The sequence below is a fragment of the Nerophis ophidion genome, linkage group LG04 (genome assembly GCF_033978795.1).
Source record: "Nerophis ophidion isolate RoL-2023_Sa linkage group LG04, RoL_Noph_v1.0, whole genome shotgun sequence".
In the NCBI taxonomy this organism is placed as follows: Eukaryota; Metazoa; Chordata; class Actinopteri; order Syngnathiformes; family Syngnathidae; genus Nerophis; species Nerophis ophidion.
In genome coordinates, this window is record NC_084614.1 from 58945481 (window position 1) to 58961392 (window position 15912).

Consider the following 15912-nt stretch of genomic DNA (forward strand, 5'->3'; position numbering starts at 1 on the left):
GCTCTTATGGAGAGGCAAGCTTACAGTACAGTATTTTTGCACCTCTGAGACTGTACACTACTTTCACAGCATTAATCTCAGCATATATTTCTCTTTGTCTCCCTTGACTGCTTCAGCCCTGTTGTCTAAAAGAAGAATGAGGAAGAAGCGAAACAGGAAGCCTCAGGAACACTGTGGACCATTTCTGTGAAGCCTCCATGAAAGCATCAGAAGAACCACTCTAGTATTCCGGAGCAATGGCCAAGAAAGGGCGTGTGAAGGGTGATAAGCCTGAAGCCCTCATCTCTGCCTTGCAGGCAGCCAATGAAGATCTCAGGTCCAAGTTGACTGACATTCAGATCGAACTGCACCAAGAAAAATGCAAGGTATCATACATATGGCATTGCACCGTATCTCTTGTTATCCATGTGGGTTTTCATGCTGAATGCGAATGTTGGGAACAACCTTTGGACTAAACTGTAAATATGTATACATTTGCGATGTGTGTTAACAGTTTTGCAGTTAATGGTTGCCTTAGAGGTAATCGTGTGTGGATCTTTATATAGTAACTCAAACTTCAATCTAAAGGCAGCAGATTTACTGAATTACTTATGGAAATAGGTACTACCCAACAGGGAGAATTATATATTTTATGCATACCTATTGGTGGATCATAGATTTTCTTTTCATATTCAACATATGTTCAGTAAACGCTGTAAGTTAACTTCATTTATCATTCATTTATTTTTTTTAATTGGATAAACTGTGAGTGAGTGTGTTTTCTGACTTCCCTGTGAATTAGCAAGTTAGTGAGTGAATGGCTAATTGGTTAGTTGGTAAAGTAATTATTCCATTAATCTTGGCATGTTAGTTGATCTTTTTGATTGTAGGTTAATTACATAGTAAGTTAGTTAGTCTTTTAATTCATCATGAGTTTTTTTTTTTTACTAATTTAGCTATTTTGTTTATTAGTAAATTAGTTAATTTGCTAGTTCAAGTGTAGGTTAAACGTTTTGCAATTTTTTTGATTTCTTTATTACTTAAATGACTCCTTTAGTGTTTTTGTTGTACTTGTTGGCGAGTGAGTGACTTAGTTTGCTAATTTGTTAATAAATTAGTTAGTGAGTCAATTTACTCATCTATCTGTTGCTGAGTGACTGAGTCCGTTAGCTAGTTTACAATTTTTTTAGCTGGTCTCTTAGTTCATTCATTTGTTAATTGTTGTTGGATAATCTGTTGCAAATTAGTAAATTAGCTAGTTTCGTAGTGTTACTCATCGGTTAATATGTTTGCTTATCTGCTAGCGAGTGTGTCAGTTTCATTGCTAATTTGTTTGTAAATTAGCTCTTCAATTAGTTAAGTGAGTTAGTCAACTTGTTGACACATTTGTTACAGTGCCTGCATTATATAGCTAATTTAAAACATGGGCCAGTAAGTTTCCTTTATAGTTGGTTTGTAAATTAGGGCCTGTCCAATTGTAACATTGTCTGTGATCCACCAATAATCTGGACAATGCTAGTGCTAGTTATTCATATTGGATCGGTAAGAGTAAAAGTTAGCTTTGAAATAAGCTAAAATGTTTACAGTATTGATAACGTTGGTTGGTATCGTGTGTTTCCTTCTATGGAAAAGGTGAGCAAGCTGGAGCGCGACAAGGTGCAGGAAGTGAAGCGGGTGCGAGAGCAGGAGCAGCACCGCCATACCGCCATGCTGACGGAGCAGCGAGCCAAGTGGCACGAGGAAAAGCAAAAGGAACTCCAGGCTCTGCGGGAAAACCTGACACGACAACATGAACAGGAGCTGGCCCGCCACGCCAAAATCAAAGACCAGGAAAATCAGAGGCTCAAAACGGCACTCAGCGCTATTCGGGATGGTAGCGGAGAGAAGGTGAGCTTCAAGCCAAGCTTGGGTCTCGAGAGAGAATTCATGACTTTTTAAAATATGATTCTCTGTAAAACTCGTCCGCCATTACCTCCCCTGTTTAAAGGTGCGCACAGCGCTGACTCTGGAAGCCAAGGAGGACGCCCGTCGCTTCTTTGACCAGGAGAGGGTTAAGCTCCTGCAGGAGATAGCCGAGCTGAAGTCGACCAAGAAACACACGGACGAGGCTCTCAGCAACATGATCCAGGCAGACAAGATGAAAGCTGGCGACTTGAGGGTGGAGCACCAGCAGCACCAGGAGCAGATCTCCAAGATCAAGTGGGACTGTGAACGGGACATACGGAGACTGGTAAATATTAGCAATAACAGCACTTAAAGGTCCATAACAGACTACTCCTGAATTCCCATAACGCAGCTAGCCAGCACTTAGTGCCTGTAATGTCATGGATCACTAGCTAGTGCGCATAGCGCCGCTAATTTCTGGCTAACAGCTAGCACCCATAATGCCATTGATCGCTAGCTAGCGCCCATAGAGCTGTCACGCCAAATTTCTTCTCCCTACAAGAAACCCCCCCACCCCATTTACTTCCGGGGTCATGATTAATACGGACGTTTTGTTAACGCTATATTATAAAAATATAACGCTATATTATAAAAATACAGACGTTTCGTTAACGCTGTATTATAAAAACATTTTTAAAAACAATTTACAAACACAAGCTATGGGATGACATAAGAGGAAACGTGACCCCGGAAGTATATGTGTCATCCCATAGCTTGTGTTTGTAAATTGTTTTTTAATTTTTTTTCATAATATAGCGTTAACAAAACGTCTGTATTTTTATAATATAGCGTTATATTTTTATAATATAGCGTTAACAAAACGTTTGTATTAATCATGACCCCGGAAGTAAATGGGGGGGGAGGTTTTTGTAGGGGGGAAGAAATTTGGCGTGACAGAGCCACTAATTGCTAGCTAGCAGCTAACGCCCATAGAGTCACTAATTGATAGCTAGCAGCTAGCTTGCTTAAATAGTAACATGAATACAAGACACATTAATGTCTTTCCCCACTACAAACGTCATAAAATGTGCACAAACACATGACTCGCTGAGCTACTAGTATATTGAATTGTGCACATTGAATCTACAGGCTGGGCTTAGCACAGTGTGATAAATTAAAAATGTTTTTCATCTTTATTTCAATAACAAACGATACAAAACATACACCATACATAACGTCTTTCAAAAAGTTTGTTCATTAGTTACCAGATTATCATTACTATTCAGACAATACACTAAAATATTAAAACATAACTATCATACATCCATCCATCCATCCATTTTCTACCGCTTATTCCCTTTCGGGGTAGCGGGGGGCGCTGGCATACAGTAAAAGTAAATATGAAGATCCATAAATGTTGCATAAACTGTAAGTGAAGCACGCTGATTAGCCTGTATTATTCAGAAACATTTTACCTACCAAAGAAATGACAACAGGAGAAGATAAACTTATTCGAAAAACCATAACGTGGCTCATAAAAAGCCAGATAAATATTATTTTTTTCTTCTGCCAGGGAAAGCATATTTTCTTTCTGTTTTTGTTGTTTTGTTTTTTTAGGTAGTTTGGTTAAAGATTTCAGTATGTCTACAAATACTTTTTTAAACACATTCATCAGTTCCGTGATAATATTAAAACCATGATCATTTTGATCAAAATAATTGTGATATGAAATCTTCATATTGTTACATCCCTAATTTGAGCAACATTACAGTTCCCACGACTAAGTGTCTCAATACTTGTCCAATATAATGGTGTAGAGGAGAGATCCATTCATCCATCCATTTCCTACCGCTTATTCCCTTTTTTGGGGTCGCGGGGGGCGCTGGCGCCTATCTATCTCAGCTACAATCGGGCGGAAGGCGGTATCGTTGAGAGCAATGAAAGAGTGCCAAACCATGCTCTGTTTTTTTGTCTTTTGTTACAGGTGGATGAAATAAAAGCGAAAGATCGCACCATCTTCTCTTTGGAGAAAGAGTTGGAGTCAGCAACTGGAATCCTACTGAAGCTGCAGCTTCAGAAAGATGCGCTGGATGAGCAACTCTTCCTTGTCAAAGAGGCTGAATGCGGCCTGGGAAGTCCAAAAAGAGAGATTCCGGGTAGAGTAGGAGATGGTGCAGAACACTGTGGCAGCCCAGTAAGTAGATATAGAACCTTACCTGACCTTTCCAACCAGTTACAGACTCTTTTTCATGGATAAAAAATCCTGAAAATTGTAATAACAATAAAGCCCTATGTTGTAGAATATATTGCATCTTCAAAAGTATAAGTATGATTTCTGTTCCTTAATGTGACGGCTATTGTAGTGACAATACAAGCATAGCACCAGTTGCCCAGACTAAGATGTGTGTGAAGTATATATTTACCCATGATGTTCTGTAATGTAATCACTTATGGGGCTTAGATTTAATATACATTTTAAAGTACAATATAGACCTTTACTGTCAATAAGGATGCAGCACAATCTCAGCTAACAGTAAAAGCAAAGAACATAACAATAAAACCAACAAGCAGTAATGTAATCTGCTTGTTATGAAAGCACACACAATATGGCATTCCTGCTTCCTTTATCCTTATTCTAAGGGTAGATTTGTACAAACCCCATTTCCATATGAGTTGGGAAATTGTGTTAGATGTAAATCTAAACGGAATACAATGATTTGCAATAATTTTTAACCCATATTCAGTTGAATATGCTACAAAGACAACATATTTGATGTTCAAACTGATAAACATTTTTTTTTTGCAAATAATCATTAACATTAGAATTTGATACCAGCAACACGTGACAAAGAAGTTGGGAAAGGTGGTAATAAATACTGATAAAGTTGAGGAATGCTCATCAAACACTTATTTGGAACATCCCACAGGTGTGCAGGCTAATTGGGAACAGGTGGGTGCCATGATTGTGTATAAAAACAGCTTCCCAAAAACCGCTCAGTCTTTCACAAGAAAGGATGGGGGGAGGTACACCCCTTTGTCCACAACTGCGTGAGCAAATAGTCAAAGAGTTTAAGAATAACGTTTCTCAAAGTGTGATTGCAAGAATTTTAGGGATTTCAACATCTGCGGTCCATAATATCATCAAAAGTTTCAGAGAATTTTGAGAAATCAATCCATGTAAGCGGCATGGCTGGAAACAAACATTGAATTACCGTGACCTTCGATCCCTCAGACAGCACTGTATCAAAAACCGACATCAATCTCTAAAGGATATCACCACGTGGGTTCGGGAACACTTCAGAAAACCACTGTCACTAAATACAGTTAGTCGCTACATCTGTAAGTGCAAGTTAAAGCTCTACTATGCAAAGCAAAAGCGATTTATCAACAACATCCAGAAACGCCGCCGGCTTCTCTGGGCCTGAGATCATCTAAGATGGACTGATGCAAAGTGGAAAAGTGTTCTGTGGTCTTATGAGTCCACATTGGCTTGGCTCTAGGTAAGGGATGATTCTTTACTTGGTGTTTTTAGTCAATTCAGTGTCTTCATTCTTTTCTACCTGAGTTCAATCAATGTCAATTAATGTTTATTTATATAGCCCTAAATCACCAGTGTCTCAAAGGGCTGCACAAACCACAACGACATCCTCGGTAGAGCCCACTTAAGGGCAAGGAAAACTCACCCCAGTGGGACGTCGGTGACAGTGACAATGATGACTATGAGAAACCATGGAGAGGACCGCATATGTGGGCAACCCCCTTATCCTCTAGGGTACCGAAAGCAATGGATGTCGAGCAGGTCTAACATGATATTGTGAAAGTCCAATCCATAGTGGATCTGACATAATCCTGAGAGTCCAGTCCAAAGTGGATATAATATAGTAGCGAGAGTCCCGTCCAAAGTGGAGCCAGCAGGAAACCATCCCAAGCGGAGGCGGATCAGCACCGCAGAGATGTCCCCAACCGATACACAGGCGAGCGGCCCATCCTGGGTCCAAACTTTGGACAGCCAGTGATTCATCCATGGCCACCGGGCCGGATCCCCTCCACAAGGACAGAGGAGAAAAATAAAAGAAACGGCAGATCAACTGGTCTAAAAAGAGGGTCTATTTAAAGGCCAGAGTATACAAATATTTAAGATGAGACTTAAATGCTTCTACTGAGGTAGCATTTCGAACTGTTACCGGGAGGGCATTCCAGAGAATTGGAGACCGAATGAAAAACGCTCTATAGCCCGCAGACTTTTTTTGGGCTCTGGGAATCACTAATACGCCGGAGTCCTTTGAACACAGATTTCTTGGATGTCAGTAAGATCTTGGAGAGGTTTTAAGGGTAATCTTTATGATCTCAAGAACTTCTGTCCTGCCAAGTGGGAACCAGATTTGGGTTTTTTCAGTTTTTGGATAGTACACTTTGTTTTGCTTCATTCTCTGCCTGGAACTAAATGTGGGGGAAATGATCGATTTTTAGATGCATCGCAATTTTGGAAATGGGCGATTATAAAATCAATGAGTAAATGTCAATAATCCATATATTGATTTATTTATTGTAAATAAAGTAATGTAGACAGTCATGCAATTTGGCTGACTGCCGCGAGCCACCTCACAGAGAGAGCCGACCGGCTCCTTTATTTTAGGGCACATATGTTCCAGTTTAATAACTTGGGTGCGAAAGCGGAAAAAGAACGATCACCCCATTTTTTAGGTCTGGTTCTTGTACTTCCAAAGATGTGTGTAAAGATGAGCGCAGATTCCTTGGTGGGTGGCGAACAGTTAAAATATTAGCCAAGTATGCTGGGTCCAGACCATTGATGGCCTTAAAAACAAAAATAAAGATTTTAAAATGTATTCTGAAACATTCAAGGAGCCAATGGAGAGCAAAGAGAACCGGGGTAATATGGTTATGTTTTGAAGTATGGGTGAGGAGGTGAGCAGCTGCATTTTGTACTAACTGGAGGAGTGACTGATTTAGCCCACTATAGAGGGAATTACAGTAGTCCAGTCTAGAGTTGATGAAGGCATGAATGGGTTTTTCAAGGTCTTCCCTCTGCAGAGAAAGCTTCACCTTTGCCAAAAGTCTCAGCCGGGAAAAACCTGCTCCAACCCCAGAGTTAATTTGTTTTTAAAATTTAAGGTCGTTGTCAAATATCACACCCAGGTGGTATGGGCGGTCATGGGCGTGTCAAAATAAATTGCGCAAATAATCTGCGTTTATTGAGTTAAAAGGTTAACTTTGACACACCTACTTTTAACCTTCCATTTTTTTGTTGTTTGCCAATTTCTCACCACACCTAAAAAAAAGGCAAGGCAATCTGCCCATGCGGAATTTCACTTATTTTCCTCTGAGATTTTTATTTTTGTGATGTATTCATGGTCACACACTCAAGAAGCCAACATCTCTCTCATGCAGGTGTATCTCTATACAGATACACAAACAGTGGCCTCCCCTCCCTTTCCTCGCCTTTATTGGCTTATCCAATCACTCGTCAGGATACAGCCTGTACACATTTACGGCCTTACAGACAGTCTGAAATTGTAGAACTTTTCAAAAATGCACTTTTCCCCACTTCTGTGTAAAAATTCAACGCTGTGCTGAGAGAGTCACAAAAAGCAGGCTGAAAAACGGCATGCAGCTCCGGAACCACCGGTTGCCAACCCCTGTTCTACTTGACTGTAGCCCATCTTGTGTAATTGAAGACATGTTCTTCTTCAATATACAACAAACTATTGAGTCTGAAATAAAGGGGAACTGCACTTTTTGGGTAAATGTGTCTATCAATCACAATCATTATGTAGGACAAGAACACATGTTTTTTCTTTTTTTTATGCATTCTAACTCGTAAATAAACGTTATCAAATGTCAGCTAACAATGGAGCCAATGGGAGTCGCTCTATTCCGCCGATAAAGCACTCTAAAAAACCTTTAAAAACCTACACCAACTTTTTATATACGTTTGTCCATGCTGTAAGTACATTATTTACAGTATGTCATGTAATAACAGGCACATTCATAATAAGTTAATATGTATGTATTTTGCTCATTTTAAGTATATGGCAGCGCATGAGTTTCGAACACAACGTTCGCTTTTCCCTTCAACAACATCCATCCATCCATTTTCTACCACTTATTCCTTTTCGGGGTTGCGGGGGGCGCTGGCGCCTATCTCAGCTACAATCGGGCGGAAGGCGGGGTACACCCTGGACAAGTCGCCACCTCATCGCAGGGCCAACACGAACAGACAACATTCACACTCACATTCACACACTAGGGCCAATTTAGTGTTGCCAGTTTCTGGATGTTTTTTTGGAGGGCTTTATGGGCGGAATAGTGTACTCTAATTAGCTGCATGTTAACCACCTCGTACATGCCGTATTTTACAACTTAGAATTCATGAAAAAAAGATTAACATAGTATTCCTGTCTAACATAAGAATTGTGAATGACAGGCAAAATTCCCAAAAAGTTCAGTTCCCTTTTAACAGCTCTTCTAGTTACTGCTATGAAGTGCACTCTCTTTAAAGGGGAAGATTATCACAATTTCAAAAGGGTTAAAAACAATAAAAAATCAGTTCCCAGTGGCTTGATGTATTTTTTAAAGTTTTTTTCAAAATTTTAACGGTCCCGGAATATCCCTTAAAAAAGCTTTAAAGTGCCTTATTTTCGCTATCTTCAAAACCACTATCCATTTTCCTGTGACGTCACACAGTGCTCTCAATGTAAACAAACAATGGCGAATACCACAGCAAGATATAGCAACATTAGCTCGGATTCAGACTCGGATTTCAGGGGTTTAAGCGATTCAACAGATTACGCATGTATTGAAACGAATGGTTGGAGCGTGAAAGTACTGAAGAAGAAACTGAAGCTATTGAGCAAATAGCTATTGACGCTATTCATAGCCGTAGCATGGCCAAATAGCTGCGTTAACATCGCCGATAAAATGTGCGGACCAAACGATCAGGACTTTCGCATCTTGTGACACTGGAGCAACTTAAGTCCGTCGATTTGTAAGTGTTTTTTTCGCATTAAATGTGGGTGGAAGGAAACGTAATATAGTTTCAAATGTACATACAGTTAGCCTAAATGGTATGTTAGCATCGATTAGCTGGCAGTCATGCCGCGACCAAATAAGTCAATAACATCAACAAAATTCACCTTTGTGATTTCGTTGACTTTATCGTTGCAAATGCATCTGCAGGTTATCCATACATCTCTGTGCCATGTCTGCCTTAGCACCGCCGGTAAATAGCATGTTAGCATCGATTAGCGTAGCATGTTAGCATCGATTAGCTGGCAGTCATGCCGCAACCAAATATGTCTGATTAGCACATAAGTCAACAACATCAACAAAACTCACCTTTGTGATTTCGTTGACTTTATCGTTGCAAATGCATCTTCAGGTTATCCATACATCTCTGTGCCATGTCTGTCATCGCCGGTAAAATGTGCAGACACTGCGGCACATTCAATGGGGGTCTGGCGGTAGATTTCTTGCCACTTTCGCATCTTCGGGCCAATGGTGCAACTTGAATCCCTCCCTGTTAGTGTTGTTACACCCTCCGACAACACACCAACAAGGCATGATGTCTCCAAGGTTCCAAAAAACAGTCGAAAAAACGGAAAATAACAGAGCTGAGACCCGGTGTTTGTAATGTGTTTGAAAAAATGAAAATGCCGGCTTTCTTACCTAGGCAACGTCACGTACTGACGTCATCGCTACAAGAGCCATAAACAGAAAGGCGTTTAATTCGCTAAAATTCACCCATTTAGAGTTCGGAAATCGGTTACAAAAATATATGGTCTTTTTTCTGCAACATCAAGGTATATATTGACGCTTACATAGGTCTGGTGATAATGTTCTCCTTTAATAATGCCTATCCCTAGAAATAAATTAATTCCAATAGTTAACTAAATATTTGGTTTTACAGGACATGAGAAGAAACCAAAGGCGCATTGCTGAACTAAATTCAACTATTCGAAAGTTGGAAGACCGAAATTCGTTACTGGTTGATGAGAGGAATGAACTGGTAAGTTGACTTATGACTTTCCTTCAGCTTTCTTTTCCCTCGCTTACTATTGCCTTTTTGCAGCTAAAGCGTGTGCGTGAGTCAGAGAAGCAGTGCAAGCCCCTGCTGGACAAGAACAAGCTGCTAAGTAAGAGGAATGATGAGCTTACTCTGACTATCCAGAAGCTGGAACAAAAAGCAAAGAGTCTAGCCAGGGAGAACCTTGAAATGGTCAGCATGAAGTCACACATGCATCCAACATTATTGTACTGTGTTTTAGTAGTGCCAGCAGTTAGGACCATTTTGTTTGTGTCTGCAGAAGGAGAAAATTAGCTCGCACCCTCCACTTAAGAAGCCCAAGTCTCTGAACGACCTGGACCAAGCCCATGATGACCAGGAAATAGCCTTTCTCAAGCTTCAAGTCCTGGAGCAGCAGAGCATGATAGACGAGCTGGCGCGAGTATGTTCTTTTGTTCGTGTTGTTTACTACTTCGAGACGCCATGTGACCATGTCCGCATGCTCCTTTTAGCATGACTGCATCCCATGTTAAGCATTAAAACAGATAACAACTGTCAAATATGATTAAATCAGCATGTACTTGGCCATGACCTAGTGATTGTCAATGTCTTCTTGCTGGCCCTAAATGGATTTTTTATTATTTGGTTTCAGGACAGAGAGAAGCTACTTAGAAAGAAAAGACATAAAAGGAGTTCCAGGCCAATAAAGGTAAACACAGTAGATCCAACTAGAGGTGGAAAAATAATCGATTTTTAGATGCATCGCAATTTGGACATTGACGATTATTGATTATTAAAGTCTACATCAATAATGGATAATCGATTTATTGTAAATAAAGTAATTCAGACAATTCTAAAATTTGGCAGACTGCAACAATCTTTTTACAAATGCACTGTTTGTAAAAGTTGCAAGTGATAAACGCTTATTTAGTAAAACGAAAATAAATGTAAAACTCTATCAATATACATAAATTAAACAAGGATCAATAATCGATTTGTAATCACATCATAGCTCCTGAATCGCGAGGTTCCCAAAGATTCCCACCTCTAATTTCAACACACGTCGTTTGTGTTTCCTTCGATTTTTCTAATGTGACTGTATGGCACGAACACATGACAACATGATATCGGCCTTTTGCACACAAAACGTGCAACAGACCTTCCAGTAACTTTGCTTCTTTACCCAGACACAAAACATTGTCATTTTCACACAAACGAACAGCTTAATTAGCGTCCAACGTGAAATAAAAATACTTTTGACAATTGCTTTCAACACAACGGATACACTTTCACACAGGCGTCGTGTCGCCTCTTTGACAGCTCTGATGCTACTACCTCCAAAGGCAGAACTTGCCCCGGGAAAAATGTGGAAAATACAAAAAAGGCTGGACAGATTTGCTTAGATTGACCATCGCGCTTGACCAGTGGCGGGCCATGCGTTTCTCACCTAGGCCTTCAGTGATGTCCTACTTAGTCCGACTTCACCTCTCAAAATACTGTAATTTATGTCATCACACGGACACGGCTGGAGATACTATACAAAAACCCACTTCTGGTCATTGAAACCTCTCAATAGTGTACAAAACGGTCTATTTTTCGGACCATTTAACATTCAAAAAACCCGCTTCAGCAATTAAAACATATCTTACGTGGTACTGTCAAAATTTAAATAATTGTATTAAACAAATGAAACATGAAAAAATTAAGAATTAAAATATTTGAACTCACAATTTGTAGCACCCATTTGACGCCGTATAAGCCTGTGGTACGCGCTCGTAGTCGGTAGTCGGTAGTCGGTAGTCCTGCTCAGTGGCCCAGTGGGTAGAGTGTCCGCCCTGAGATCGGTAGGTCGTGAGTTCAAATCCCGGCTGAGTCATACCAAAGACTATAAAAATGGTACCCATTACCTCCCTGCTTGGCACTCACCATTAAGGGTTGGAATTGGGGGTTAAATCACCAAAAATGATTCCCAGGTGCAGCACCGCTGCTGCCCACTGCTCCCCTCACCTCCCAGGGGGTGATCAAGGGTGATGGGTCAAACGCAGAGAATAATTTCGCCACACCTAGTTGTGTGTGTGACAATCATTGGTACTTTAACTTTAGTTGGTCATGGTCGGTTGATTCGTGTGAAAGTCGTGGGCAAACCATTTCATCACCAGGAGAGCTTCCGGTGTCGGCCGACCTCATCTCACAAGATGTAGTTTCTCTTAAGTATCATTCTTAAAAATGGCCTTGCAAATATATATCTGCCACCTAATCAACATTTTGCTCTCCTTCTTTGTGAGTACCGGTGAGTATTCTGTGGCTTTCCATGGCTCGTATGGCTCCGGTGCCACTTCCTGTTTTCGTAACTTGTTATTGGATACTCACTTGGGACTCCCAAGTGAGTATCCAATCACAGGACGCGTAAATGTCAGGGCCAGCAGATAGCCTTATTGACAACAACTCGTGATCTGATTAGCTATGGCAATTGTCTCCCACCTGTATGTGCCCGTTCACTTACAGTGCACAGACGCCTGCCTTGTTGATACTGAAGGCTCCGGGCAGATTTCGTACAGCATGGCAACATAAGCTAGCTAAATTCTGATTGGATACAAACTCTAACCTGGAAGGCGCATAGTATGACATGAAGAGAATATGAATACTTTTAGATATTTAGGGAAAGTAAATAAAAAAAATACTTTTATCTTTAATTATGATCATGATTTCTGGTTATGATAGGCCAGCAGAGAAGGCCTTGCTGACCCTGATCGCACACCACTGCGCTTGACACCTAAAAAGAGTGTAATGTGACAAAAAGTCCATGCCGGAGAAATACCTTCACTGGCCACATAGGTGCAACTGGACCATCTAATGAGATGTAATACAAATAAAAAGCTCACTTCTGTTGTTTGCAGTGTTGTACAGTTACTTTCTGTTTTTTTATGTATTTTTTTAATTTTAGTCATGATGTGTAAGAAATATGACGTGAAATGTCCCTCCCTGCAGAGACACATTGTAGTAGACACCTTTTTTGGGTACGATGAAGAGTCTATGGACTCAGAAACATCCTCCGTGGCCTCCTTCCGGATGGATAGGACACCCGCTACTCCAGATGAAGACCTGGAGGCGGTAAGAATTCTCTCTTCTCGATCCCTTTTACACTAATTACTCCATCCTCAAATCTGATTTTTTTTATGCTGATGTTTTTTGATAGGGCCTAGCCAGTGAAGAGTCCGAGCTGCGGTTCCGTCAGCTGACCAAGGAGTACCAGGCCTTACAGCGAGCTTACGCTCTGCTGCAAGAACAGAAAGGAGGCATACTGGATGCTGAGATGGAAGCCAAGGTACACAAATTGGGAGACAAATCCTAATTTTTAGCTATACAAAGTAGTTTTACTCAAATGTTGATTACGGGAGGCTGCACATTGAACCCTGCTGCGCTCACATGTTTGAGGGATATAGTAGGACATCATATGATGGTCATGACTGAGATTGCCATCCTGTCTGTACATGCTCTAAATCAATTATTGCAATAGCAACTACTGTACAGTATGTTGGTGTTTTCCAGTGAAAACTGTAAAAAAGGCTTTTTGGTATTTTAATTTGAAGAAACCTATGAGACACTATCATACGTTTGATAGATGTTGCAGCTTCATGGGATTAATTCTCCAGTGAGTTATTTTAACGCAGAAAGCCACACAAAGTCAAATGTTGACTGCACAAGACTAGGTATGCCTCCACGATCAAAACATTCATATACAGTATGTTATTCCACACCAAAACTCTTTATTCAAATGTATTTATCCTTTTAATCGTCTGTAGCGTTTTTCATCCACGTCCTCATTCCACATTTTCCCTGGGATTCACACTGTTCCAACTTGAAAATATTCAGCTCATTCAGGAATCGCGGAATCTCCATCGACAGTTTTTCTAAATTCCCAGTTTTCTGGGAAATGTTTCCTATTCTAAAGGAATGGGCCATTTCTCACACTTCACAATTTCCAAATTTTTCAACATATTCAAACCATTTCAACTTTACCATATTCCACCCATCCTATAAAGTCAAACAAATGAACAATTTTCCAAGTTAAAAAAAATTCCAGTAATTCCTGTAATTCCTGGTTTTCAAAGTCCTATTTCCACACTTTTTTCTTTTGAAAACTCTTTCTACATTTTCCAACGCATTAAACCGTTCCAACATCAAAACATTCCTTTGTCAGAAAAATAAATTATGATATTTTTTAAACGGGAATAATTCCCGTTTTTTCTAGAAATTCCAGGAATTTTTTAAAACAATTTTTCAAATAAAAAACTTTATTACTTCAACATTTCTAGACAGTTTTCCAAAAATTCTAACACCAACCAACTAAGCACATCTAGGGCAATTACGCTATTTTCCATCCATCCATTTTCTACCGCTTATTCCCTTTGGGGTCGCTGGTGCCTATCTCAGCTACAATCGGGCGGAAGGCAGGGGTACACCCTGGACAAGTTGCCATCTCATCGCAGGGCCAACACAGATAGACAGACAACATTCACTCACATTCCCACACTAGGGCCAATTTAGTGTTGCCAATCAACCTATCCCCAGGTGATTGTCTTTGGAAGTGGAAGGAAGCCGGAGTACCCGGAGGGAACCCACGCATTCACGGGGAGAACATGCAAACTCCACACAGAAAGATCCCGAGCCTGGGATTGAACCTTGACTACTCAGGACCTTCGTATTGTGAGGCAGACGCACTAACCCCTCTGCCACCGTGAAGCACGCTATTTTCCATAATCTGAAAATTCCCATTTTTCCCCAGACATTCCCAAATTTTCTGAATATTCCCGTTCAAATGTTTAGACACTCTTTCTATGTTCCACAATTTCCACATTTCCCAACCGATTCCAAACAATCCACCACCAACACATTCTGGACGTTCAAAGTAACACTTTGTCAGGTTCCTTTTATATTAGCATTGTATATTTTAACCCGATGTATTATGGATTCTGTTACTTGGTGCCATATTGGAAGCATGTACTGTAACATTTTATACTGACATTTATTTTATAAATATACATCATTATAAAAAAATATATATTTATATAGCTCTTTTCTCTAGTGACTCAAAGCGCTTTACATAGTGAAACCCAATATCTAAGTTACATTTAAACTAGTGATTATGTTAATATGCCGGTTTTAAAATAATGGACTTTGTTGCTTTGCACCATCTAAGAAGTACTAGCTGTCCGCATGTATGCATGCTAATGTCATCATGCAATGTTTTATGCTAGCATTTCAGGTAATTATGTATGTTTCAACCTAATAATAATGAATTTCAGTACTTGACACCATCTTAGAAGTATGTTAGCACATCAACATTAGCATGCTAACAGGTAAACAGCTAATGTTTTATGCAAGCATTTTAGCTCACTTTGTACCTTTTAAACCTAATAATCATGGATACCGTTACTTGCCGTCATCTTAGAAGTATGCTAGTGTTAGCATACTATGTTAGTATGCTAGCATTTTAGTTATTTTTGTGCGTTATTTTCTTACTTGGCGCCATGTTAGAAATATGCTAGCTGTTTACCTGTTAGCATGCTAACTTTTGATGCAAGCATTTGAGATAATGTTATATATTTAGAGCACTTTGTACCCTTTCGAAGTATGATAACATATACTTATACCAACATTTATCATTTCAGGATTCATACTGCCTTTCGGTAAAGCTTCTGCTCTCTACGTTTCAAACCATTTTTAACCTTTAAACTATTTCAACCTTCAAACCATTTTACATCCCACTAGCACTGCAGTTCAGTGTCAGCTCTTCAATATTCAAAACATTTCTTGACTATTTCTACATTCTATGTAGCATTCACACTAGTTGCTTCATTTAGTTTAACACTATAATTCGAAAAAGCTGTTTCGAATAATGTGGTTATCTTGTTTAGCTAAACAGGGCCAACATATGTATTATAAAAATCTCTCAGTGTGACGCAATGCTATTCAGCACCACTACCGACAACAAGCATACTGAATGTATACTGTTTTGATAGAAA

General features: G+C 39.9%; 1 protein-coding gene across 2 annotated transcripts in view; it reads left to right on the forward strand.

The window, feature by feature from the left end:
* Positions 1-15912, forward strand: part of jakmip2 (janus kinase and microtubule interacting protein 2) — an 87341-nt gene that overhangs the window by 48772 nt on the left and 22657 nt on the right. For both annotated transcript variants that reach the window (XM_061898599.1, XM_061898600.1), the window contains exons 2-11: positions 117-365; positions 1612-1866; positions 1967-2209; positions 3848-4057; positions 9791-9889; positions 9953-10099; positions 10188-10328; positions 10539-10595; positions 12875-12997; positions 13083-13211. In XM_061898599.1, the coding sequence (XP_061754583.1) occupies positions 237-365; positions 1612-1866; positions 1967-2209; positions 3848-4057; positions 9791-9889; positions 9953-10099; positions 10188-10328; positions 10539-10595; positions 12875-12997; positions 13083-13211 (1533 nt within the window). In that variant the 5' untranslated portion in view covers positions 117-236. The remainder of the gene's footprint in view (positions 1-116; positions 366-1611; positions 1867-1966; positions 2210-3847; positions 4058-9790; positions 9890-9952; positions 10100-10187; positions 10329-10538; positions 10596-12874; positions 12998-13082; positions 13212-15912) is intronic.